General features: G+C 43.3%; 2 protein-coding genes across 3 annotated transcripts in view; one reads left to right on the top strand and one right to left on the bottom strand.

Annotated features, from left to right (window-relative positions):
* Window positions 1–25,032, bottom strand: part of NCF4 (neutrophil cytosolic factor 4) — a 138,181-nt gene that overhangs the window by 34,112 nt on the left and 79,037 nt on the right. The window contains exons 1-2 of one of the 2 annotated variants that reach the window (XM_075076299.1): window positions 22,049–24,447; window positions 10,016–10,164 (exon numbers count right to left, since the gene is read on the bottom strand). The exons of the other annotated variant lie outside the window; for it this stretch is intronic. The gene's annotated coding sequence lies outside the window, so the exon portion shown is untranslated. Of the gene's footprint in view, window positions 1–10,015; window positions 10,165–22,048; window positions 24,448–25,032 lie in introns of those variants that run through there. 2 annotated transcript variants of the gene reach the window in all.
* PVALB (parvalbumin) lies at window positions 4,377–13,287 on the top strand. Its single transcript, XM_075076355.1, has 5 exons — window positions 4,377–4,451; window positions 4,909–4,976; window positions 6,940–7,072; window positions 7,475–7,584; window positions 13,061–13,287. Exons 2-5 carry the CDS (start codon window positions 4,916–4,918, stop codon window positions 13,087–13,089), a joined length of 333 nt encoding a protein of 110 aa, XP_074932456.1. The 5' UTR covers window positions 4,377–4,451; window positions 4,909–4,915; the 3' UTR covers window positions 13,090–13,287.

Raw genomic sequence — 25,032 nt, 5'->3', positions numbered from 1 at the left:
AACTTGGCATCAAAATTATACTGGCAGTAGAGAAGTATTTTTAAATATTCTTATCCCATACATACCTCAATTATCTTTTCTCCCTTCTAGGATCAATTAATCAAGCTAAAAAATCAAATCTCACTTTTGCAGCACCTGCCTTTCCCAAAAGATCATTTCAGTTGTATCACAACAGCCTTGGTTGCTTTTTAACCTAAGAACTGTTGAGTGTGAGTCCTGAAACATAAAAGATTTTTCTTTTTACTCACAAATATACTCCAGATAAATGTGATTCATAGTCCTTTATAAAATTATTCCCCTTGCCAGAAAAACATTAAATATCAGGAAAAGCGTCCCTAGATGGATTACAGAATGGCAAATAGGTCTCAATGGCATTTTTATTGTTGTTGTTATTGCTTGACAGAGTAAAAATAGAGGTGTCTTCAAAGGTGTCTTTCCCTGGAACGAGCAACTCAGCATAAAGAGAATTTATATGCTGAAAAGGTTACAGTCAATGTATTACAACTGTGTATGTAGTATCTCTTCATTCACAACACTCTGCCTCTCCTAGGAAAGCTCAGGCTGCAGATTTTTTAGATTTCTACAGCATCTTGCCCAGCGGGGCCCAGAGTGGAGGTTTCCGATGCCCCTGTAAGTAGGAGCAACCAGAATTACGCAGCTGAGTTTGCTGTTGCCTGCAGGAAAAATTATTTCTACCTTCCTTCAAGGCCAAGAGGTAAAGCTGAATGTTGCAGCTGTAGGTGCGGGAGGCACTTTGGGGCTGTTCTCTCTTGTTTCGAGTAGCATCTGCCGGGGCTGAAGAAAGAAAAGGATAAACTCCTCAATGTAATTCATCGCTGTCCCTCACTCTGATGGAGAGGTTGCATCTTCCTATTCCCTTCCCTCTGAGCGGAGCCCCGACTCTCGGTCTGAACCTCCTGATTCATGGTGACAGATCTTCCCGACGCCACCTCCTCCACCTGATGGAAGATGAAGCACGTTTGCCCCCAGACCGCTGATTCATACTGCCTGCCTCTACCCTTAAACAATAAAGTTCCAAGCGGACCCTCAGTTCGCCGAGGCAACAGGTTTTCACAGCCAGGGGAAGGTGAGCGCCAAGGATTATTAATAGTGTTCCTTGATTAGTTAAGGGAAAGATAAATGTGACACCGCCACCAAAACCCCTGAATATCTGATACCAGTGAGGAGTGGGTATCACCTGCCGAAAATAGAGCAAGAGAGATTATATAAGTGGGGTCCCTACCCCGAGTTCCCCGAGCTCTTTTTGACCACCTCCATACCTAACACTCTTTTGAAGCGTGCTTAGGAGAGATCCAAAAGGTAAGTAGCAAGAAAACGTTCAAACTTCCACAGCAAACGTGGATTCGCCCGCTCCCGGCGGGAACCCAGGACCTTCGCCCGAGGGAAAGGAGATAAGGCTATCTTCCATCACTCCGACTCTATCCCCCTTCCCACAAACAAAAGCCCAGAGGCAAAGAGGTGCAAATCTTCCAAACACAGAGGAACGGCTTCCCGCCGAGAAGGCTGAAAACGAGAAGAAAGAAAGGGCTATTGAAAGGAGGAAATAGGTGACCACATTGAGGGGGGGACGAGGAGAAAAGGAGGGGAGAAAGTGAGAAAAGGGAAACCACGACAGAGAGGAGGGGAGGGGAGACAGGGAAGGAGGACGCGAGCAAGGACTCGGTGAACAGAATTTGCTGAAACGCTCAGTCGCGAAGCAAAGGCAAACACCACCACCACCCCCTCCAAAACACGTCGCAGAAATGAAATCTTTGTGCAGAGACGGTGGTAAGCGACGGGATGAAGTTGCTTTCCTTGGTGTGGTCGTTAGGAGGAAAAAGGGAATGTGTCACCCTTTTTGCAAAGGACTCCGGGCTTTGGTGCTTCAGCTTTTGGCGCGGGGGCTTCTTGCTGTTCATCAGCTTCTCCCCGGACTGTTTGCTTTTGACAAGGGCGGGTTGATTGCTACTTAATTTGCTTCATCGTTTACTTAGGAAGAGCAGCATCATTCTAGCGCTAGTGGAAGGGGGAGCTGGTCTGTACGAAAGCTTCTGCGCAGGCAACTTGGAAATCCACGGTGTGGATTTTAGCAAACAGTTCGGGCGGGAAAATTGGCAAAATCTCAGAAATAAAGAAAAACGCGTCATTCATCTCGCAGGGGTGATGAGAAAAAGGTGAAGGGTCGAGTGTGGAACTGCCAACTCGTGAAACGCCTTTTATGTTAGAATAACAGAACAGTTTCGACTAAACCTTGGTGGTTAAAAGCTTCTAGAAGTTTGCTAGCTGTCCTTTAAACGGATGAGCACCGCTGCGATCAGGGGCGGGCCTCGGTCACCCCTCCGTGCCGGATCCCCCACGGCCCAGGGAGGCTGAGGGACGCGTCGTTTACGCCATACAAACGGCTCTTCCACCTGATCTGAAGTCTCGGGGTTTTTTTCGGCCACGTCTCACTTTTCTCCTTCACAGCGTGATTAGGCCCCAGTGGCCTGAAGGATCCGATGGCGAGGGAAAACGGGGCGGTTCGCGCATCCTTAGGGATGCGGAGGGAGCCGCCGGGCTCCCATCCCCAGGACGGGGGTGCGGGCCACGGGAACGCGCCTCAGACGCCCGGTTTGCTTGGCTTGAGGCTACTTAACCTGCCCGGCGACTGCCAGCACAGCAGGCAGCGCTGCCCGTCGCCTCTGCCAGCCACGGCCTCGAGTTCCCTGCCAGGGCAGCCCTCCAAATGTGCGCTGCCTTGTCAGCAGAGCCGGGCTCACGCCGAAACACGAGTCACCCGCGACGGGAGCATCTTGACTGGCGGATGCTCAGGCGCGTTCCTCTTTGCAGAGACCTAAAAGGAGGCTCTGTGGCTCCTAGAACCAGGATGCCGCAGCAACGGGTTCGCAAAAGGTTCGTAAGAAAGAAAAGAAACTGAGGCCCGGCTCCTTTGCAGACTGCATCGGTGCTGGGATTGGCAAAGCGGGGATGCGCCTGAGCTGGAAAGCAGAAGGCGCTCGTCTCTCTTCTGGCAGTCAAGGAAAAGGACGCCTGTGATAGAAGACCACGCACAATAGCTGTGTATCGATGGGTCTACATTTAACCTAAGCGTAAAACAGACTCATGGTTGGGTTTGAACCTGCGCTACACGAGGCTTTTTCAAATCCGTCCCCCAAGCTGAACTCTGCTCAAGCAAGAGACCCCAGTAACCCGAGTTACCGGCGTGTTATGGCACCCTCTCACCTCCCAGCTCCGAATCAGTGGGGGCAGCTGGGCGAGGGCTACCCACGCGGGAGGATGCGGGGAGCCCTTCTGCGGGGCTGGGGTTTATCTCGGGTCAGCATCCCAGCGCGCAGCTCCTCCATCCCTGAGGATCAGCCTAGGGAGAGGGACTCGGCTCCCCCAGCCGCCTCCTCCTTTGTCCTTGGAGAAAACTAACCATTTCTTGTATCTCAGGAAATACACGGAAATGAGGGGGGGAAAAAAGTTCCCACGGGAGAAAAACGACAGTCCCGCCCACCACGAAGGCTCGCTGTTTAAAAAATGGGGAAAAAAAGGGGGGGACACCCCAATGACACCTCCTCCTCAGTCCTTCTGCGCTCAGTGGGATGCTAAGGACTCACCCGTTAGAGCTGGACTTGGGCCGCGGAGAAAAGGAGGGGCATGTACTTTTAAAAGCCCCGAGGAGTCGCCGACAGAGCCACCCGAGTCCTGGCAGCAGCCGCCGCCTTTCCCAGGCCGCTCTCCAGCGGCCCCGGTCAGGACAAGGGTGCCGTTGCCTCGGCGGGACCGGGCTGTACCCACGGCGGCAGCGTGGGGATCTCCCTGCCACGGCTCTGTGTTGTCCCCCCCCACCTTTCCCGAAGCGGAGATGCCACCCCCAGCCCCTGTGCCGGGACCTGCCCTACCACCGGGCCCAGCCTGGGCTATCTCAGCCAAACGGCTCCTGCCCAACCTCTGCGAACGAGCTGGACCGCTTGCCACATGGGCAGAGTTTCCTGCAGAAAACAAACCAAATCCTAGGAAACACATTATAATTCCTAAACGTGGTTTTTTTTTTTTTCTTCGTTGTTTTGGCGGTGGCGGGAAGCGCCCGGTGCCTCCCGAGGAGCCCACCACGGCACGGCAGCTCCCCGCGCCGCCACCTCCCTCCCAGCCCGGCTTCACCGCCTCATATCGCGGAAGATTCTGCAGCATATTGCGCATCACGAACGGGATCTGTAGGATTCGCAGGGATGTGATAATTCATTCAGCGAGGATGGTGCTTAATATGGACTGGCCCAAAAGAAACGAGGTCTAAAAGGAATATGTGTGTGTGAAGGGGAGGGGGAAGGGAGAAGGGGGAGAGGTTTGAAGTGTTTGAACGATAAAGGCGAATGTTCTAAAGCTACATTACATTTGCTTCCCGACCTCAGGAGCAGCTCGAAGCTTGGCATATGCTGCCGTTCCTTACTCATCACCGAGTATAACCGGTAAAGCCCGTCCTGACTTACTAAAGGAAAAGGCTCGGCTCTGCACCACTGGCTCCGCCACAGCACCCTTGAGCACTTGACCTTGGCACAACTCTTTCTCCAGCCGCTATCGCGACAGACCCTGGCGCTGCTCCAGCAAGTCTTAGTCTCCAACCTCGCAGGGAGCGACCCCCCACTCCCCCACCCACCCGCGTGCTGCCCTACCCCGGTCCCCACAAAGGCGTCCCGGTGGCCCCTTCTCTTTAGCCGAACCCTCGCGTCCGTGGACTACTCGGTGCTCTGCAAAGTGGAGAGCGACAGCCCGTGGCACTCACCCACGCAGAGCTATATAGCTGGCGCGGCTCCAGCCGCTCCCGGTGTGCCGTCCCCACACAGCACTGCAGCTTTGGTCATATGAGCAGAAATGATGAGAAAAGCACTTTTTAATCTTTTCGCACTTGCTTCCCTGTTCAAACAGTTGCAGGATGGCTATGACTGACGTGCTCAGCGCTGAGGATATCAAGAAGGCTGTGGGAGCCTTTTCAGGTGAGTGCTTTTTCTTTTTTTTTTTTCCTCTCCCTCCTCTTCCCCCCCCCCCCCCCCCCCCGCCGTCGTCCCTTCAGCCTAGGGTAGCGGGGCATTTATCTAAGCTCGGGGAAGATGAGAGGATCCCGCAAGACAAAATATCGGATGTCTTTTCAGAAGTGCGGCGAAAGCCTGACAGGTTTATCAAACGCAGGGCTGCATCCTCAGCAAAGTTGCCCTGCACATTACGGAGGTGAAATATTTATTTTAAAGGAAGGTAAGCCGTAACTGCGGACAGACTTTGCTTCTACCGAGAGGACACTTTCAAAAGGAACAAAAGCCTCGGCGAACCAGGGTGGATTGATGTGGGATAGGGAACACAGCCGTGGATGCTGGCAGCTTCCCACTCACCCCCGAAATTCAGTTTCAGGTATCGCAGAACTGCCGTTTCTCGTTTCAAGGAGATAGGAAACCGCTCTTTCCTGGCCTCCTATGCGGAATCCCCGGGTGAGCTTTGCTTTTCGGGATGGGGCAGAAGGCAAGGAGCAGAGCAAGCGGGCGCGCTGCTGGACTGCAGAAGCTTTCTGCAGGAGGAATGGCTGCAGCGGTCCCCCTTCCCCCTCAGACCCCTCCGGCTCTCAGATACTCTCCACCTCTCTAATGTATCGCGACCCCTAAACTGAGCAAACCCTCGTCGCGCTTACAGCGGCGCAGGTAGTTAAGGTTACTTTTAAAGAGACGCCAGAAATGGTGCTCCGGGATGCACGCGTTACACACACGCCCCCCCGCCCCAAAACTCCCTGGCTGATGGCACCGCCGGGGCGAGCAGCCTCCCTGCGTCCCGCTCCCCGCGATGACCTTCCCAAAGAGACAGAAGCGCAACCTCCGCCGAGCCCGAATAAACTCAGCAGCCGGAGTCGAAAGGACCGACCGACAGCTTTGCTCGACCCAGCAGCTGATTTTCTCATTAGCTTCCATTGTTCTGGGGCCATCCCCAAGTCCCGCAGCAGACTCAATTAGGGGCAACTAATGACAGATCTCAGTCAAGCAGATCCCGAAAGAATCAGCCTCCTTATTTTTATGTAATGGGAAAAGCTACGGCGGGGATAAGGACGCGTGGGGAAGAGAGAGAGAAAAAAAAGTCCACAGCAGGTTTTGGAGGTCGCCGCTTTGGGTTTCTAACCCACCCCACAGACAAGGCTACTTGGGTGGGACACAGGCGGGTGCGGCTGAAGGACAGGAGAGGTGGGACAGGTAAAATCATTTATCTCGGCTCCGATTCCAATAGCTCCGGGGTTTTGCCGCCGCCGCCCCCCGGCGGCCGTGCCTCGGGGGTCGGACGGGCAGCGCCCAGCGCTCCCCGGCAGCGCCCGAGCCCAAAACCACGATTGCCTTTAGCGGTCGAAATGCAGCACTGGCTGCTGGTAAGTCTTGAAGAAAAACGAAAGAGAACTGAAAGAGCCGTGTGCTCAGAAGCACTTCTCGTCAACGCTAGGCTCTGTGCTGCTTGAGCGAGAGCGGGTTTTTTGGTTTCTTTTCCCAGGGGTGGAAACGTCAAAAAGTGACTGGAATCTAATAGTCAGTCTGCTCTCAGATGATTGTTTTAGCGTCAAACTTGGCCAAAAAAAAAAAAAAAAAGGGTTTAAGGCACTGAAATGAGACCGAGCATGTCAGACTTCAGCTCCCAACTCTACCACAGACTGCCTGCGTGACCTTGGGCAAGCCTCCATCCCCATGGAGCTCAGCTCTTCACCTGCAAAATGGCGACTCACTGGGGAGCCAGGAGTCTCTAGGGGCTGTGACCCTCTCCCCTGGGGTTCCCTTCATCCCGTACATCCACCTCACCTCCAGCTCCCACCGCAGCTGGGCTCGGCCTGGCCTGCCCGGGCAGGGCGCACAGCAGGATGGGAGCGCTGCGGGTATGGGGTGGTGTAGGTGTCAGTGGCTTTTCCTGAGCAGTTCTCTGGGTTTTCATCTCCTATAGCGGCTGAATCTTTTAACTACAAGAAGTTTTTCGAGATGGTAGGACTGAAAAAGAAGAGCCCTGAAGACGTGAAGAAGGTTTTCCATATTCTTGACAAAGATCGAAGTGGCTTCATCGAAGAGGAAGAATTAAAGTAAGTAAAGATATGTCCTTTCTCAAATAACCTCACCTTAGCAGTCTGATTTCTTGTTTTATTTTTTACAACACCCTAGATAATAGCATACAATTCCATCTCTCAACTATTATTTGTGTGCAAGTCAGTTGTTTGCTGATTATATGATCTCAAGTGCGTTGGAGGGAGCTAGCTGTAGCTTTTAGTGCAGGACCCTGAAACACGTGACTGATCAATACCTCACACAGAGCTCTTCAGTCAAACACCGTTTCAGAGTAAAGTACTGTTCCTGAATGTTAAAGAAGGTCAATAACAGAAGATCCGACCCTGGATTCCAACTCAAATATCACAACAGTGGTACAATTAAATACAAAATGAAACTGTTCTAAAAAAACTTTCCTTTCTCCCATGCCCCCTCTTTAGGTTTGTGCTGAAGGGCTTTACCCCCGATGGAAGAGACCTATCGGACAAAGAAACGAAGGCTCTTCTGGCTGCTGGAGATAAGGACGGTGATGGTAAAATTGGCGCTGATGGTATGTGATTAGAGGAGTAAACTTTGACAGTAACAACCCAGTATTACTCTTACACACAAGAACTGAGGAAATCTAGGAATCACTGGGGGCTGTGACCTTCTGAAGGGCACAATTTGGACTTAAGGAAATGCCAAGCCCTGCTACGTTTGCCGTGCCTGCTTGCAGGCCTTAGGGGAAACACGAGCCGAGTTCTGACACTAGAGGGGGCAAGAGTTGACAGAAACCGCGCTGCAGTCACGACAGCACAGCACCAAGCACCCACCCAACTCCTGCTTCAGTTAGTTTAATTTTTCTGTTGGTCTCAGTGCAGTGAGGATCAGGACACTGACAGTTCAAAGACCCGGGCTTGACCACAAAACTTAGAGAAAGAAAAAAAGCTGAGTACCAGCGTTTCTGCTTGATGACTAGCAAATAGGAAAAGTAACGCATGACTTAGCAAAGCAATGCTCTTAAAATTCGAAGCACAGTCAGTCTGTTACGGATTTCTATGCAATGACTGTCTACCCAGTTTTTGCTGGTGTTTATGTGGGTCTTCACAGCTAAGGAAGCTTGTCACTCCCTTTTACTAAATATGGGAACTACATGAAAAGAACAACTTTTCCCTTTACAGCATTGCTTAAAAAAGCAAACTGCTGTCTTCTATTCCCTCTTGGATGAACCAAATTAGCCCACATATAAAATTTCTCCTTTTTCCTCTTTCTTCTGTATCCCCAAGACACACTGGAGCAGACATGAAGAGATGCATTTCTGTATTAAATCTTTTTTTGATCATTTCTGAACTAAATCAGACATGAAGAGATGCATTTCTGAATTAAATCTTTCCTCATTGAAGGAGATAGTAGCAGGTTTGTGGTCAGAGTATTAAATCACCAAGACAGCAGGTAATTGCTAAGTTTCCACCATATTAACAAGCCACATGATAGGGTGAAATCCCCAAAAATATCTAAAAAACCTCACATCTCTGTGTTACCCGATCTCTGGGGTTTGTAAAAAATATTGTCTACAACTAAAAAGCAATTTAAAAAGTAATAAAAGGCAAAATAAGGTTAACTAACATAGATTCCCAGTTTAGAAGCTGAAAAAAATGACATACAAAAACCACCCACTGACATACTAATCAAGTGATACATGGGCTAAACCGCCTGCCCACAGCACCCTGGCACGTCAGCGGCTATGATCCTGCTTCTAGACAAAAGCCTCTAAATTTCTAAGGTCATGATTATACCACTGTTGCAGAGCAGCAATTGTGAAGCATCTAGGGGAAGTTCCCGCTAAACTTCAGCAGCGCTGCTGAACCCGAGGAGCATGCCATCATTTGAAATTTCATGTGCTTTATTGTATGGGTCCTCCTTAGTCCCATTAAAATTAGTGGCAGTGGCACTAAAATCAGTGGGCAAGACTTTCAGAGGAAAACTTGATTGAGGTAAGTAAACTTACAGCTGATCCACCAACGGCAAATCAGATACATTTTTGGTTATTTCCAGAAGGCTTCAAAATGAAAGCAGTATCAATTGGGATAAGAGAACTATACTGCAGAATGATTTTGGCTAATACAAGAGGATACAGCGTTAACTTTTTTATTTAAGATCGACCATAACCTTTTTTTTTTAAGGTGAAGCAATGCCTGAAAGCCAGTACACTGTAACAAAGCAATATGAAACACCTCTTCTCCTTACCTCTTTCTTCTGCAACTTTTACCCTTCCTTAACTTTGAACTGGAATTACTCTGAATTTATACATGATAATGAGAAGAGAATGAAGGGCTTTTTCCTTTTGCTTCTTCTGCCCACATCCCGCCTATACAACATTATTGGTTTCTTATACATTTCTTAAATTTGACTCCAACAGCGAATTGTGACACTGGAAAGGCTTGACATACATGCAAAGTTAACAGCTGGGACTGTGACCAAAGGATGAGGATGACAGATACTTTCCAGCTCTTCCTTTGGTTCATAAATCCAGTTGCAGATTTTATAACTGCCTAGGTAAATAAAATGTAAGGTCACAAACATACATCACATTCATACTCGGTATTGCAATGCTATATTTCTGTTGCAAACCATTTGTTTGTTTCCCTGTAATTGAATTGTCAGGCCTCACTTTTACCCCTTGTTTCAAACATCAGCTTCATACATCACTAAAGTACATACAAACCATGCAGCCTTTCACAGGGGTTAACGTTAATTCTCCAGAGGGCCCCTGAACACTGTCCCTCAGGAGCCCACAGCACTTCTAAGAACTGATCTTCATGGATTTTTAACACCACAGAGCCATCTTTCTCAGACGTATCATCACAAACGTTAACCCCAACCCAACCAGCCTTCTTCCAGTTAAAGGCCCCACGTGACAAATTTTCTCTTAGATCTCCTGCTCTAAACCTTTTATCATTCCTGCAAGTCTGTTCAGCTCAGAAATAGTTCCACCATCTTACCTCTTGTCCGATCAAGATCTGTCATTTTTGGCTGATCTGCCAGTTTTGAACAGTTGAAAACTTGCAGCTTGTTCATGCAAGACACGATCATCTTCTGTGTGATGTCGAGCCCCCTCCATCTTCCACTGATGTGAACAGAAGATGACGAACTGGAAAAAAATTGCAGGCCAAGGCCAGCTTACCCAATAAAACTGCAAACAGTAGCTTCCAGATTGGATTGGGAAGCGATGCTGAAGCAGCTCTGTCAGCTTCAGGAGAACATTTATAAGAAAAAGGAGAAAAGAGAATGAAGATTTTGGCCCGTAATATTTTTAAATGTATTTCGTGTGTTAGCACTGGACATGCACATCATGACTTTCAGTTTCTTGGTATTAATTGACTAGAGAAAGTACCTAGAGAACTTAAAGATGATGCACTGTAGACAGAACAAACCCAAATTTTTATCCCAGTAAGTCAAAATATTTTCCTTGTTACAGCTCAACTTCTGCAGATATTTTAAAATATTTCAATTATTTTCTTTAAACGCTGTAAAAATGAGACATGAAGCATTCAAAATTACAATTTATAAGTCATGGTCTTCCCCCAGGTAAGTCAAGACAAAAAAGAAAAATCCTTTTCAAGACCATCTTTTCTTATCCCTCTTTGTGCACTTGTATCTTCAAAAATAAATTAGTGTAATTCATTACTTATGAAATTTCTGAAACAGACTTGCTATTGTATGGGTAACGTTAAAAATACAATCTGATGAGAGAAATCATTAGCCTACAACATGTCCTCTGTAATTATATCTGTCAGTTCAGTAAAATACTACAGGGTATGCATTAGGCTGGTGTAAACTACTAACTATACTGAACACAGTGAAATAATCCCCTCCTTTTAAATCAGAGCTTTGACGCAAGATAGCTAGTATATTATTTTACATGACAAAATAGTCTACATCCTTGTAATTTAAAACTATTATTTGTGCAAAGAAAGATATATTTTTGTTTGGAAGGAAATTACAACTGGAAAAGAGGATGTAGCCAGTCACAAGGATTCTCTCGCTAACGGGCCAGTTGGAGGCAATAAACATTTACAAGAATGACCAGCGGGCAGGGGCTAATACACAGTGCCTTACCTCAGAAGTTTTGCATATATGAACACACTTTGTCACAATGCCTCCACAAGCCACCTGTTGTTGGGCTAACCTTCATAGGAAAATAAATACTGAACTATTTTACAAGATTATTCAACTGGAGCATCTTTGAAATATTTAAAGTACATTGAAGATCCTGGAAAAAATATAAAGCATACCGCAGTTATTCATAAAGGAGTATTTTATGGTTTGCTGGCTATCAAAAAGTACCCGTAAAATATATTTCCATTAAGTGATAATATCACTACCATAATATAATATAGAAAATATTTGGCTGCAAGTCTGAATAACCTTTCCCAAATATATTCCATAGACACAAATTATTATAAAAAGGATTTAATTTAGCTGTAGCAAGTATGACAACTTGTTCTAATAGAAAATGCATAGTTATTTTTCCCTTTTGGAAAGGTTTCATCCATTGCAGTTCATGTTTCTCTCTGCAGGATTTATTCACACAGTGATTTAATAATCGTAGCCTTTTTCGGTTTGGTTTTTGGTTTGGGGTTCTTTTTTTCCTTCTTCCCAGAACGGCCTGGGTTTCTATCACAGCTACTTTGTATTCTCTCTTCAATTCAGTTTGCAAAACTTTCGATCTACGTACCCACTGTGTACAGGATTTATACGCGTTTTGTGTTAAGTAATCTGCATCACTGATCCTAATTTGGATTTACGTCTTTCAAAAGGATGGATACATTTGGATTTAATTTAAAGCCTCTGACACTTTTATTTCTCAGTCTGGTTTATCAGTGTTTGGCAACCTGTTTTCTGGGCATGACATCAAAAGTGCTGTCCGTAAAGATCACACTTGTTAAGAGTTTAGCGTTTTTCAACTGAATGTTAGAATGTTTTTTAAAATACTTAATTTCATCTTCTTTTTTAGTTGCAAGACACTACTCTTCATTATGCCAAGCTTCAATAATTTTCTCTTGAGCCTTTACAGATGACTGACTCCCCTCTTCATCATTTTCCTGTCAGCTGATTAAGTTAAACCCATAAACCACTCTCTCTAGATACCCTCTAATCCCTTTATCATCTTTGTTGCCCTTCTTGGGATTCCCTCCAGTCTGCCACTCTTGATGCTCTGAGGCACCCACAACTGTGCAAGGTATTCTCAAGCGTAACTCTTCCAAGGGTAGGTGGAGTCAGGAATTTTAACCTCCTTGGGTAATACGGTATGCAGAGTGCAGTAGGCCAGGCAGCTCATCACCAGGACACAGATGTGCCTTTTCCATGCTTTATCACCCTGCTGAAAGGCATTATACATACCACAGCATAAAAACCCCAAATTGCAGACAGACACATTTATGTAAATATTATGGATGTAACACTAATAAAAGCCATGGGGTAAATTCCTGGCCCTCTGATATCACAGGAATTTTTCTCTTTATCACTAGTGTGGTCAAGATTGCTACGGAGGTTGGTGTCAGCCTTCTGTTTTTGTAATCTGTCATTTTTAGTCAAATTGCCATGGCAAAATTGAGTTTAAATGTAATATATTTAAAATATAGGGACACAAATACTCTGAAAGACTCATTAATGAGCCTCTTTGCCAAACTCTGATATAAAGGAAATTTATCTCATTGCAAAATTAAATTTCTAGTTCTTGCCTTCATCCCGTTGAGATTTACAAAGGAATAACGGGGAACTAATCAAGTTCTTCAGATGAATAGTGGCGGACAGCCTTGACAGCCTGGCATGTATAGCATTTCTCCCTTACCCTCAAAAAAGTACTTTCGTTTCACTGTAAGATTTCCCAAGTCATACTTCTCTTTAATTAACTTGGATTTCTTTATTCTTCTGTTACTGTGATGTTTCTGCTACACTAGTGTCTCTGTAATCATAGTAATATGCTTCTTCCTTCTTTACATTTTCTTTTTTTAATATTTTTAAAAAATTTTTCCCTTCTCCAGAATTTGCAACTATGGTGGCTGAATCATAAAGGCTTTGACCAATGCAACCCCTTCACCCATCCTTCACTGTTCAATTCCAACCACCTCCTGCTGACTGCTTTGGCTCCTGTTCTATTTATTTATGTTATTTTATACTCCAGCTCTGTTCTCTGCAATCCTGCAACTCTGTAATTGTGCTGAAAGACACTGTTAAAATAATAAAGGTCACATCAATCTGGGCTTTATTCTCTCTCACTATAACGTGTTTCTTATTTCATGTAAGCTTGGCACACGCTGAGAGAAAGTTTTACTCTTTTTTGCTGACCTCTCTGCTGCTTTATCCCTAGCCAGGGTAAAGCGGGAAGAAATTAAAAAAATTATTTGGGACAAAACATGCATATAATAGCTGTTCAGTCCAAGTTCTGATCTGTGGCAAAACTGACTGCAGTATTTTTAAGCCACCCCTGCTAAATGAGTGCATACTCACAGCCTGGAAAATCTCTAGGGATGGCAATTACCCAACTTCATTTGGCAGTTTGTTCTTTTGACTTAATCAGTGTTAGAGCTGAAAAGTATTTCCTAATATTTCACCTACATCTTCCCTGCTGCATTTTGGAGATCAGTAAATTGATCCTTGTCTGGACCATTTGTTAAATTTGCCTGGTGCAGGGGACTTTTGGACAGGAATATCAGTTGGTGCCAATCATGCATGGGGATAACTTTGTGAACTACTAAAAAGCAGTCACTTCTGAAACACAGGATATGTTTACTAGCAATGTTACACAACTATGTGGGAGAGGAAGAATGGAATACTCACAAGAAACAACAGTATGAATTTCAGGAAAGGGAACACCAAGATTCAGGTGTGATGTTACTGTTGATGCTCCCACTGTTAAAACAGTATATTAGAAAATCCCACCAAAAAACATTCCTTCTAAAACTTTACCAAGGAAATTAATATCTTTGTTTGAGTTACGTATAGGAAACTGAGACTCAAGCTAAGGAAATGACTACCCAACAGTAAGCCTATGACAGAGCCAAGAGCTAAACAATTGTTTCCCAAATCCCATTCAGTAACTTTGGCACCAGCTCATGCTTTTCATCTTTTTCTTTTTTTTTTTTTCTAAAGCAAATATTAAAGGATGGGGGGAATCACTTTTAGGCAGCATCTTCCCCACGTCTCGACAGAACATTGATTACTACTGCAATAAAAAGGAAGGATGTTTGCCATTTCTGGATTCCAAACTATTCCCTGCAGCAATAATATCTTATTCCGTTCAGATTTATTATCACTAATTTAGCATAAACATGGAGATAAGGCTGAAACCCTGTCACCATCACATTGCACAGAATACCATTCTCTGCCACAGCAATTACCTGACGCTGCTTGGGAAGCCAATAAACACTCCCTAAAGCCATTCCAGATTTTCACTCCGTAGTATCTTGCAAAGAAGACTTTTTGCTGAAGCTGATATGCATTCAAAAGAAATCCTTTGGTTTTGCACAATGTATATATGGATCTGAAGAATGTATTGATTTTTAAGTATTCTTAATAAAGCAAATGAAAATGGATTGCAATGAAGCAAGACAGTTTATTTACTTCTTGACAAATGCTGACCTCAAGTGGTAATAACGCGTAATTACAAGAGGGCTACAGAAAAAACATTAGGAACACAGCTATTGAAGTATCATAAATGAAGATCCATGGAATCAGAAACCAACGTAAAAATCGCTATATAAACAAATCCCTTTACAGTCTCTTTCTATTCTTTAAGCCTCCAAGGATTTATATTGTAATGTATCACTGGATGGCATGAAAGCTGAAATTTTATCCAGGCTTTACTAAAAAATAGCACAATAGAACAAATATCAAATAAACACAGCCATTAATGAGCCTAAAAAAGATTTCTAGTACATTATGTGAAATTCATTAAGTTACAGCAACATTAATGGGGATATTTTACTGGCATAAAAGTCTGAAGACCCCAAAGATTCCCATATCAGTCTATCTTCACATTATTCCCTCAATCCCTCCCAAAAAAAGCAACACTGAGTGTCTAATTTGGCCTGAAATTTTTCAGCTATGTAGTAATAGCTAAGATGAAAAGAAATAACCTTTTACTTTCAAACTGAAGACGTGACAATATGGATACCACTTACAATGGGTAGAGAGACCTCTAAAATACCATCTTTACTTTTCATGCAGACAGTACCTGACATTCTAAACATGCATTTGGTCAGGATATTCCAATATGCAACTGGTATACTCAGAACTTAGGTAATAATAAAATCTGTTTTAAACCACTTTTTTTCTTAACTGTATTTTAAATTCAAAGTTCAAATTTCAATATTTCATGCCTGTATCACTGAAGCAAAAAAAAAAAAATTTCAAACACGTGTGTAACATAAATAAATCTCTGCCTAACCCTAAAATGACTGTTTTATCAATTATCATCAAACTATTACTTTTTTTCACTGCTGGCTCTTCAATGTTTATCTTAGATTCATACTTTTCCCACCCAAATTCCTTCCAAATCTTCCACAAATCCTGAATTGTTCCATTTCCAATTAATAAAAATTCTCATAATTTTCCTGTTAGGTGGCAGTTATCTAGTAGTGGCTCAAAATGCAGCCAACATGCAAAATTTTAAATTACAATAAACTATAAAATAAAACTTTATACATACAGTATATTAAATTATTCATTTTTGTATAGTTCTCATTTTAATGTCTTTAAGACTGTCACAGAAACTACTGTAAAGACTGAAGAAAGCAGAATTTGCTATAAAATTTAATCAGGCTTTCAGCAGAGTGTGGATTATAGTATGCTTGACAAATACAAAAAAAAATCCAAATTACCCTACAATGTACTATTTCACAGAGAAAGTTGCTTTCATTTTCACATGCATAAACAAAGGAGAAAAATTAAGTTTCTCCAAGAAACATTTACCTTAAATTTCTTAATTAGCATCTTACATCTTCTTCTTTCTTCTGAACTGTAAATGTTCCATAATTTTCTCCCCTGTTGCAATACAGTAGAAGTTTTGAAAATAAAAACAACTCCAGCCATCATGTTGAAGATGAAATTTTAAATAATCAGTACTCATCCTTTCCTTAGGTTCATAGCCAATGGTTTGTAACAAGACACAACTGGATGATTTAAGATACGTAAATTATGTTTACACATACAAAAGAAGACACTATTTCCTCACACTGGTGTTATATATTGCTAGGAGAGAAATACAGCTCACTCTCAGCTACAAGTCAAAAGGAAGAAGAGCCAAATCCTCAAGCCATTGACAAATTACATTAGCATGTAACAAAAAGGGTTTGTACCAACAGGCCATCACCAATGCTTAAAATTTCTCCGATCACCATTTACCACTACCAAACCCTTAACCAACAAATTCATAATTGTTTATGCTTTAAGGGTCCTGCCAAGCTCTTAATTAAGTTTCATGGATCAGCAATTTTCCACATGTCTTATTTTGGGAATCAATGGACTGGAGGCCGTAACACCTGTTCACTTTGCAGAAGCTGAGCTGGGATTTATATTTACAGTCTATCCACCAGTCCTGAGCTCAACACTGCTTAATGCCCTTCGATTGCTTCTACACTTGGCTCACTTCTTCAAAGCTTGCCTGTTTGCTTCTTTTGCCTTTTCTGACTTTGCATGTTTTGGGGGGAAGTAAGGACGCTTTTCCCTAGTTTCTAAATACTTCTGAGGACTGGAAATGCAGTTCATATTCTCCTTTCTGGCAACACAGACATAGTTTTATCAAAACCTCTGTGCTATAGTATCTAGACATTAACAATATTCTGTCCAAAACAGTGTTAATATTGTTAGGGAGCTAAAAACTGTGGCATTGCACACTATTTGCAACAAGTTCTGCCTCAATAAAATAACATAGAAAATTATTAATTTATACAAGGTTCACTGAAGATACAAATTAGCACAAAATTTTTATTAGCACGGAAGAACTCCATTTGACTCTAAAATCCTAGATTGAGATTTAAGTGGTCAGCGGATAGAGAATACATTCTTTTATTTATAAATCAATTGTAAATCAAAGAGAAATTATATGGCATGTATTATCATGCCAAAATTCAGCTGTGGTTAAAGCATGTGCTGACGTACTCATTCTACCACCACCCAGGAACCATGGGTAACACAGACACGAGAGCACAGGCTTTAGGAGGTATTAAAACACCTCTAGATCCTGGACCCTCTCACTGCTGACATGCACTTGAACTCGAGCTGCTGCACCTTCATTCTGACAGAGTATTTTAGCAGATTCTCTTTTCTAAAGAGACACACCCAGTAGAAATCCCAATACTCTCTAGAGCTCCAACATTTAAACCAACTTTTCTCCTAAACAATAGAGTGACACCAAATGTGTCTAACGGGGGTTAGCTGTGTGCATGAGAGATCAATCGTCAAAACTTTCCCCAACTGTAGGATCTCCTAATGTGGGATAATTATTTCACACAGGAGGAAGTACATTTCTGGTTAGTGCCCTCCCGGCTAATGGAGTAACAAAGCTTAACAAAGGTCAATTCACTTTCAAAGACATAAGTTAATATGAATACAAATACTAGAGTCCCTTCTCCAGCTACCAGAAAAATAGAAGGGACTGCCTGAGCTACAATAAATGGATCAGAAGATCCAAGTAAAAATACTGGAAAGCACTCAATAAGCCTATGGAAGATGCAGCTAGAAGAGATGCTTTTTTCATAAACTCATTCAGTCTTCCACCTAGGTAAATGTAAGTGAAAGGATCTTGTCAGTGCCTGAATTAGAATGTCCAACTCCTACTGCAACAACAGTTTTTAAGTCTGGTAGATGCCAGTCTGAGCAATTAATGGTTTATGTATAAAAATACAGTTGCTTTCACTGGTGTTAGAGTGGTACGACACTGGCATTAACAAATGGATACTTAGGCCTTCAGGTGGTAAGAACACAGCAACTCAGTTCCAGCTTTATCACTAGAACTTCTAGGCAGGTCAGAAGAGGTGCAAGATGGGAGGTCAAATGCTTAACCATTGACCACTGCAAAGAAGGTCTGTGGGTTGCTGAAAAGCCAAATGGTTCAGAGACATTTTCAGCTTTTGGAAACGTTGCTTGGAAGGATTTTTTTTAATTCTAGCATTTTAATTGTTAATAAACTCCACTTCCTGTATTTTCACAATGCAATGCAGTTTAAAAAAAAGGTATCACTACGAGGATACAAAAATATACAGGTAGTAGCAAATTCTCAAGCACTTATTACTGCTTTAATATAATGATGAATAAGAGTTATGTGGCTGTGCTAATTTTATGCTTCCTTCTGCAGATGAATGAAGATTTTCTGTCTTAAAACATTTGCATTCCCCTTCTTAAAGTAATTTTCAATTTTGCTGGATGCAGCACAATTGCGTCTACTCTTTCAGCTGCAATGGGTTGTTGAAACTGAGCTATTGCCCAGCACCTGCTCTTAGTCAGACAGCTGAAATGAGAGGTTAGGGGAAAAAATAAAGATTTTATGTCATTGTAATGCAAGTCTCCTTTTAGCTTTGCTGCAGTCAGTGTTCAATTATGTTCTGTAACAATCTCCATTACTAGAGCCAGCGTTTTTCTGTTCCTCTCTGCATGCATTAACTTTCTTGTTCACATGTGATAGCCTTCTTAGTAAAGCAGAGGTGTCTTAAGAGACATTTGCCCATAGATTTAATGAGTCTACATCTTTTTTCGCCTGTTGAGGATCCTAGTGTTCAAATGTATCTTCGTTCTGAATACTCCAAAGGAAGATAACTGATATAATAGAACTTAAATTATTTCTCACTGAAGGCCTGAGAGGTCAAAATTAACCTGAAATTTCATCTAGTCTATTGAATACAAAACACACAGCACATAACGATGAAGGGCTCCCACGTATTTTTTTTTTTCCTGTGTGTATCCTACTTTTACAAGCTCAGGGTCTTTCTCTTTCAGAATTTTTATAAGTTCACTCTGTAGTAGGGAAGTGATTGTGCCCCTGGTGAGGCCACACCTTGGATATTGTGTTCCATTTTGGGCCTCTCAGTACAAGAGGGACATTGAGGTGCTGGAGTGTGTCCAGAAAAGGGCAATGAAGCTGGTGAAGGGTCTAGAGAGCAGGTCTTATGAGGAGAGGTTGAGGGAACTGGGGTTGTTTAGTCTGGAGGACACTGAGGGGAGACCTTACCACTCTATACAACTACCTGAAAGGATGCTGTAGTGAGGTGGGTGTTGGTCTCTTCTCCTAAGTTACTAGTGATAGGACCAGAGGAAACAGTTTCAAGCTGTGTCAGCAGAGGTTTAGATTGGATATTAGGAAAAAGTTCTTTATTGAAAGAGTGGAACAGCATTGGAACAGGCTGCCCAGAGAGGTGGTGGAATCACTGTCTCTGGAGGTATTTAAGATGTGTAGACATGGCACTTCAGGGCATGGTTTAGGAGACATGGTAGTGTTAGGTTGATGGTTGGACTTGATGATCCTAGAGCTGTTTTCCAACCTTAATGATTATATGATTCTGTGATTCCTTGATTCTATGAATCTATGTTTAAGACTTCATCAGAAGCAGGAACCAAGGCCCTACACCTGTAGGAAGAAAGCAGCAAAGACTTTGCCCAGTGAGGCTCAGCAGCAAATGGGAAGGAAGCAGCTGGTGTGACCAGCTACTGGGAACGCAGGAGGGGGAGCCTTGCTTTTGAAATAGGAGAAAGCGATGATACAATAACAGAGAGCTCTGAGACAGGGGCCATAGGGTGAACACAGAAATTCAGGGTCTGAGACTTGGGGAAAAGGAAATTCAGAGCAGGAAGGATCAGAGATGATTAGAGGGAGGTTTTGAAAAGCAGGAGAAGTTTTATTATAATATAAATACATTATAACAAATTGACCTTGAAAAGAAAGGACGTGGATATGGTGGAAAAGCTTATGCCTAAAAATTGACCTGTTAGAAAAGTGGAGCTGATAGAAAACAGTGTATTGTAAACTCTTGAAAATTTAATTAGGAGTCTCAAATATTTCTCTTCTCCCCCCTCCAATAAAGCTCCAGGTCCTGGAGTCATATGGCTGACTCCCAGTTTTCAGCAAGGGGCAAAAAAACTTCTAGCTGTCATGCCTGCAGAGAAAAATTTAAACATTAGAACCCTAAAAGCATAAACAGAATATAAACCAAAACAACCTTTTATTTTTTAATAAATCTGATTATTTGAATGTAGCCTGTCTTAATAGTTTTTAACATAAGATATAGCATTAGTGTAAATCTAGCAGCTGCTTTCTAAGCAGACAGCAGCTAGAGAGCCAAAAAAAGATTCCCAGCTGATATCATAATCATCATCACCACATAATGATTGGCATGCTGGAATTATGGGTAGCTCATTTAAAGATTATTCATATATTCTGTATTTGACAGATTAACCCCTTCCCCATGGTGCAGCAGCACACTCAGCACTCACTTACCGGCATCCAACCACCCTATGCACGACTGCAGAAGAGCATGACGATTGCTCCAATAATAGCACACTCACACCTGAGGAAGGTTCAGGCCCGCAAAAGGCCCCAGCAAGTCCTCAGTCTGCCACAGTTACCACTCCATGCAGAGACCTACCCAACATCTGTATGATGTTCCAGACCCTGATCAACTATCCACGTCTAATGCTTTGGGGCATATTGTTAAAAACTAAACAAAGATTTAGGTTTTGTTCCCAGCACTTTTTCTAGCTTTCTCATTTTTCAGTGCAACCTCAACTGTGACACCGATTTTCCTAGCTTCCACGTGCAAGAACAAAGATTCAAGCTGGAATTTTTCCAGACATATGCAGAGTAATTATTCCCCCAAAATTCTCCTTTGTGGTATTTGTGGATTTGAATGCATCCTTGAGAAATCTGTCCCTCATTCCACATTCATTGGAAGAGAGGACATAACAGTTACAATTAGCATACTTGAACCAAGCCTTGTAGATGTACCCTCCTTACACCTAATAATTTACCACTTTCCATTGATGCCACAACCGCCATTCATTACCAATTTCCACTTTCCCAACGTAGTAGATCAGAAACAAATTATAGATATGCCAGATCAGTCAGAAGCGTTGTTGTAACTGCCAACAAATCCTTTGGCTGATTCAACCATTTCATAATCATCTTACATTTCAGTGCACCGAGTCTCAGCCAAAAAGCTTTCATACCCGTGTCTCAGTCCCTACCACAAAGCAGCAAAATCTGAAGACCTGGAACTATAATGCCATTATCTACAGTGATATAGAAAGCGTCCAAATTCGTACTGCTGTGATAATAGCCCCACTCTGAAGAGAAACAAAAGGCAATTTGGGGGGATGCCAAATGAAGTAGCCTTCGAAACAGACGAAGTTTCTATTTATTCTGCTACTTGAGGAAAATGTAAAGAACGGAAATCTACAATAAAATTTACACATCCGTTCTTGCAGTTTTCAAAGCTCTCCAGACTTATCAGTAAACACTCACAGTCAATTCTGTAAGAATATATACAGATTTAAAAAGCTGCATGAACTCTGAATATTCGTCCATTTGCAAGATACTTCTGATGTCCTGTCACACTGTTTCCTTTTAGTAATATAAGATTTAAAAAAGAACTGATGAAACACTTTGTATTTAAGAGATTTCTTACAGAAATATCTACTAATTCCTCAGTATTAATGCCCTCCTGGGAAGCATTGCTTACTCCAAGGAAAGCTACATTAGTTCTTTGGTAGCTTTTATTAGGCAGCATGTTCAAGTTGTACATTGTAACCTGCTCAACTCAGGTCATATCTGGAATGTTTGCATCTATACATAAATAACTATAAAAACAAGTCCTAGGAATGTTAGTGAATTCTGCCTGACAAAAATCACTTTTTATCAGGTATATGTTGTGAAGGAGACAACGAAGTGACTTGCGCAGGGCCCGACAGAATCTGAAGCACAAGCCATAGATCAGTCTAAAGGACTGTATGACCTTGGTGTAATCCTCACTGTAAAGCCTTACCTTGCTTCTGAAATTCCTTGCTGCTCCTACCGGAGCTGCAGTTCCACCATCTCTGCCTTCTGTAGCCCAAGGGAATGCGAGCCACATATGGACATGTGCAGTTTATCTGCCTAAAGGAATGTGACCTCGAATTTCAGGGTTCTGTGGCCGTCAGGGCAACTTATCCTGCTCACATTTGAGAAGGGGCGCTTCCCACTCATAGGAACCTTGTTTTATTTGAGGAAGAAATTAAATGTGTGAATAAAAACAGTGCTCTATTTCTCCTTAGCTGGTTCATACAGGATTTAACCTAATAAACACTTCTCTAGGGAAAGGACATCATCCTCTGTTGTGGCTTTGTTTTTCTTTCTTTTAAATCCACATGGTTTCTCCTCCCCTCTCTTTCTCACGTATTCAAGATGAGAGAAGCTTCAGTCAGCACAGCTACCAGTATTTCAATTTATTCAGCAACAATTCCCATGGACTGCTAAAAGCAGACTGCAATTCTGCTTGGATTACAAGGTGTAGATAAGTAATTCAACCTTAATCTATCACTGCCAACGCCGGTACGGGAACAACTTTTACCTGTGAGAAGTCAGGCAGAGGGAAAGATTGAGGCTGGGAAAAAATGAGTGGGGCAAAAGGACACAAGCCCACCAAGAGCATATGGAGGTAAGTAGGAGATGAGGGAACAGGGGGTATGAAGGACCAGGGTGCTACCAGAAAGGTAGCAAACAGAAGGAGAAAGGAGATAGCCAGATTCCAAGCAGAATTTTTTGACAGCAATGAAAATCTCACTTCCAACATAATCTATGCCTTCTATTACACTGATCCCAGGGTAAAATGGTAGAGATGTTTGAGATGTCAGTAAATGCTGATGGATACCACTACATTACAGCCACAATCAATAAATCTCAAGTACATCATAATGGAGCTTCAAAGCCTTTGCATAGAGACCCGTCAGTAAACTGGGACAATATTACAAATAGACAACAAAGGATGATGCAAAGATTGCAAAAATGGAACAACACAGAGACGAGTGAATTTCTTGGAGGATGGAGCTGAAGACAGAAAAGATGAAAAAGGAGGTAAGCTATTTAGATATAAGTGATGGAGAACATCAATAACCACGCACCTGTTTTATGTGATGGAGGATTTAGGAATAAAAGAAAAACCAGTGAAAGCAACAATGAGACCTGGGATTAATTTTTCTTTTCCCTTTTAAACGAACCCCTAGTAGTCAATCCATCACTATACTTCACTACAGTCATCAGCTACAATTAAAGTATCTGCCCATTTAGGCTAGAGAAGTCCCCTTCATGTTTTTAATCACAGAAACATATAAAAAGACTCCTTTGATTTTGCTATAGGTACTTATTATTTTTATGTTATTTGCTTGTCTGGCTAGATGTCTGGCAGGTTAGTCACATAGTCCCAAACATGTCAAATGGGTCATTGATACTAGAAATAACCAAAAAAGCTGCCTTCTAAGCTAGCACTACCTTTAGGTTAAAATAAAACTTGGAAAACATGTATTTTCAACCAACTCTATTCCTGGAACGTCCAATCTTATAACCCAAATACAGATTATTGACTATTCTCTTAATCCCAAAATTGCTTAGTACTTTCCATAGTACACAGATTCTGTGCTCCACAGTGAACAACCTAATGTGTAGCCAAGCAAAGTTTATACCCTGAAAAAGTATTGTTTGTTACTTGATGACATGCTTTCTAGCAGCATAAGATCGTTAAGAGATTGGAGGAAGGGGAAAAAACAGGAAACTTTCAGAGTCAGCTTTTTAGCTCTAACCCAACCCCATTAAGTTTGACTTGGACTGCTTAAGGAAGACAGAAGATCAGTTAAAGACTAAGAATATGGCACAGAAATAGTTTAAGAGTAGTCAAGGGAGATCTTAGTAAAAATATTTGAAAAAGAAGACAATTAGAGAAACCAACCTATTACAGTGTGAAAGATTACAAAAATAACAAAGGAGAAAAGAAAGGAACAAAACTCTGAGATATGAAGAAAGCAACTAAGAAAGGTGCGAGCAAGAAGAGAACTCTCTCTAGGAGAACAGTAACATAGTCAAAAGCAAGAAAATGCATTAACTGGGGGAAAGGGTATCAGATCAAACATCGACCAAAGAAACGTTGCTCAACTTCCACATTAGGCACACAAGCCTCACAAACGATCTGTTTTGAACACACTGACCCAACCCCCAACCAACACCATGACACTCGGGAGATTTGTGGCCGACTTAAAAGCAGCTGCAGCAAAGAACACCGTGGGCTGCAGATGGGAGCTGGGCAGTTCCAATTCCCGCTCCGACTTGACTCCAGCTCGGAGCCCTGAGGGAAAAGTGACCCACACTAGGGACCTCCCACCGCCGGTGACAGGACACAGCCCCCCTGCCCCGACCCCGAACCTCAGACCGCATGAGCTAACGGCCGCCGGCGCGCGCAGCACCCACCCTCCCGGCCGCCCCCGCCGCTAACCACCCGCGCATGCGCAGAGCAGCGCGTCACCGCGCCGCAGGACCAGAGGGGCGGTGCGGAGGGAAAAGACCGTCCGATGGCGCGCACGCGCAGGAAGGCGCACCGCCCGGCGTGAGAGTGAGGGCGGTGCCGTACGGGAGATCCCATTCTCTGGGACCACCGGCAGGAAATGGAGGCTCCTCTCCTTTCACTCTCACTTGTCTTTTCCCTCCTTGGCGCTACCCCGCCCCCTATTACATACTTGTTTGCCCGGTTCTTTATTATTTTCTGCCCTGTCCCCAGCGGGTTAATTTCGACTACGTGGTACAGTCCCCTGTGTTCTACCCAATCACAAGCTGACTCACACTAACGTAGTTAGTTGCTGGGCGGAAACCACCCCATTGTTCCCCGTAACACCACGGTGCCACCGGCTGGGCGCGCTGCCCCGCCTCAGCCACTAGCACGGGCGGAGGGGAGGGTTTGAATGACAGGATGCTTGGTGGGCGGGAAAAGACGAGAGAACCAATAAC

Source organism: Phalacrocorax aristotelis, chromosome 1, assembly GCF_949628215.1.
Source record: "Phalacrocorax aristotelis chromosome 1, bGulAri2.1, whole genome shotgun sequence".
Taxonomy (NCBI): domain Eukaryota; kingdom Metazoa; phylum Chordata; class Aves; order Suliformes; family Phalacrocoracidae; genus Phalacrocorax; species Phalacrocorax aristotelis.
The sequence above is the reverse complement of the archived record's forward strand: the minus strand, read 5'-3'. Positions and strand labels throughout refer to the sequence as shown.

What these genes read in the sequence shown, in the direction of transcription:
- PVALB (XM_075076355.1), top strand. Translation starts at nt 4,916, where the DNA reads ATGGCTATGACTGACGTGCTCAGCGCTGAGGATATCAAGAAGGCTGTG. An exon ending in GGCTGTGGGAGCCTTTTCAG is followed by an intron (nt 4,977 to 6,939) that starts GTGAGTGCTTTT and finishes CATCTCCTATAG; the next exon opens with CGGCTGAATCTTTTAACTAC. An exon ending in ATCGAAGAGGAAGAATTAAA is followed by an intron (nt 7,073 to 7,474) that starts GTAAGTAAAGAT and finishes CCCCCTCTTTAG; the next exon opens with GTTTGTGCTGAAGGGCTTTA.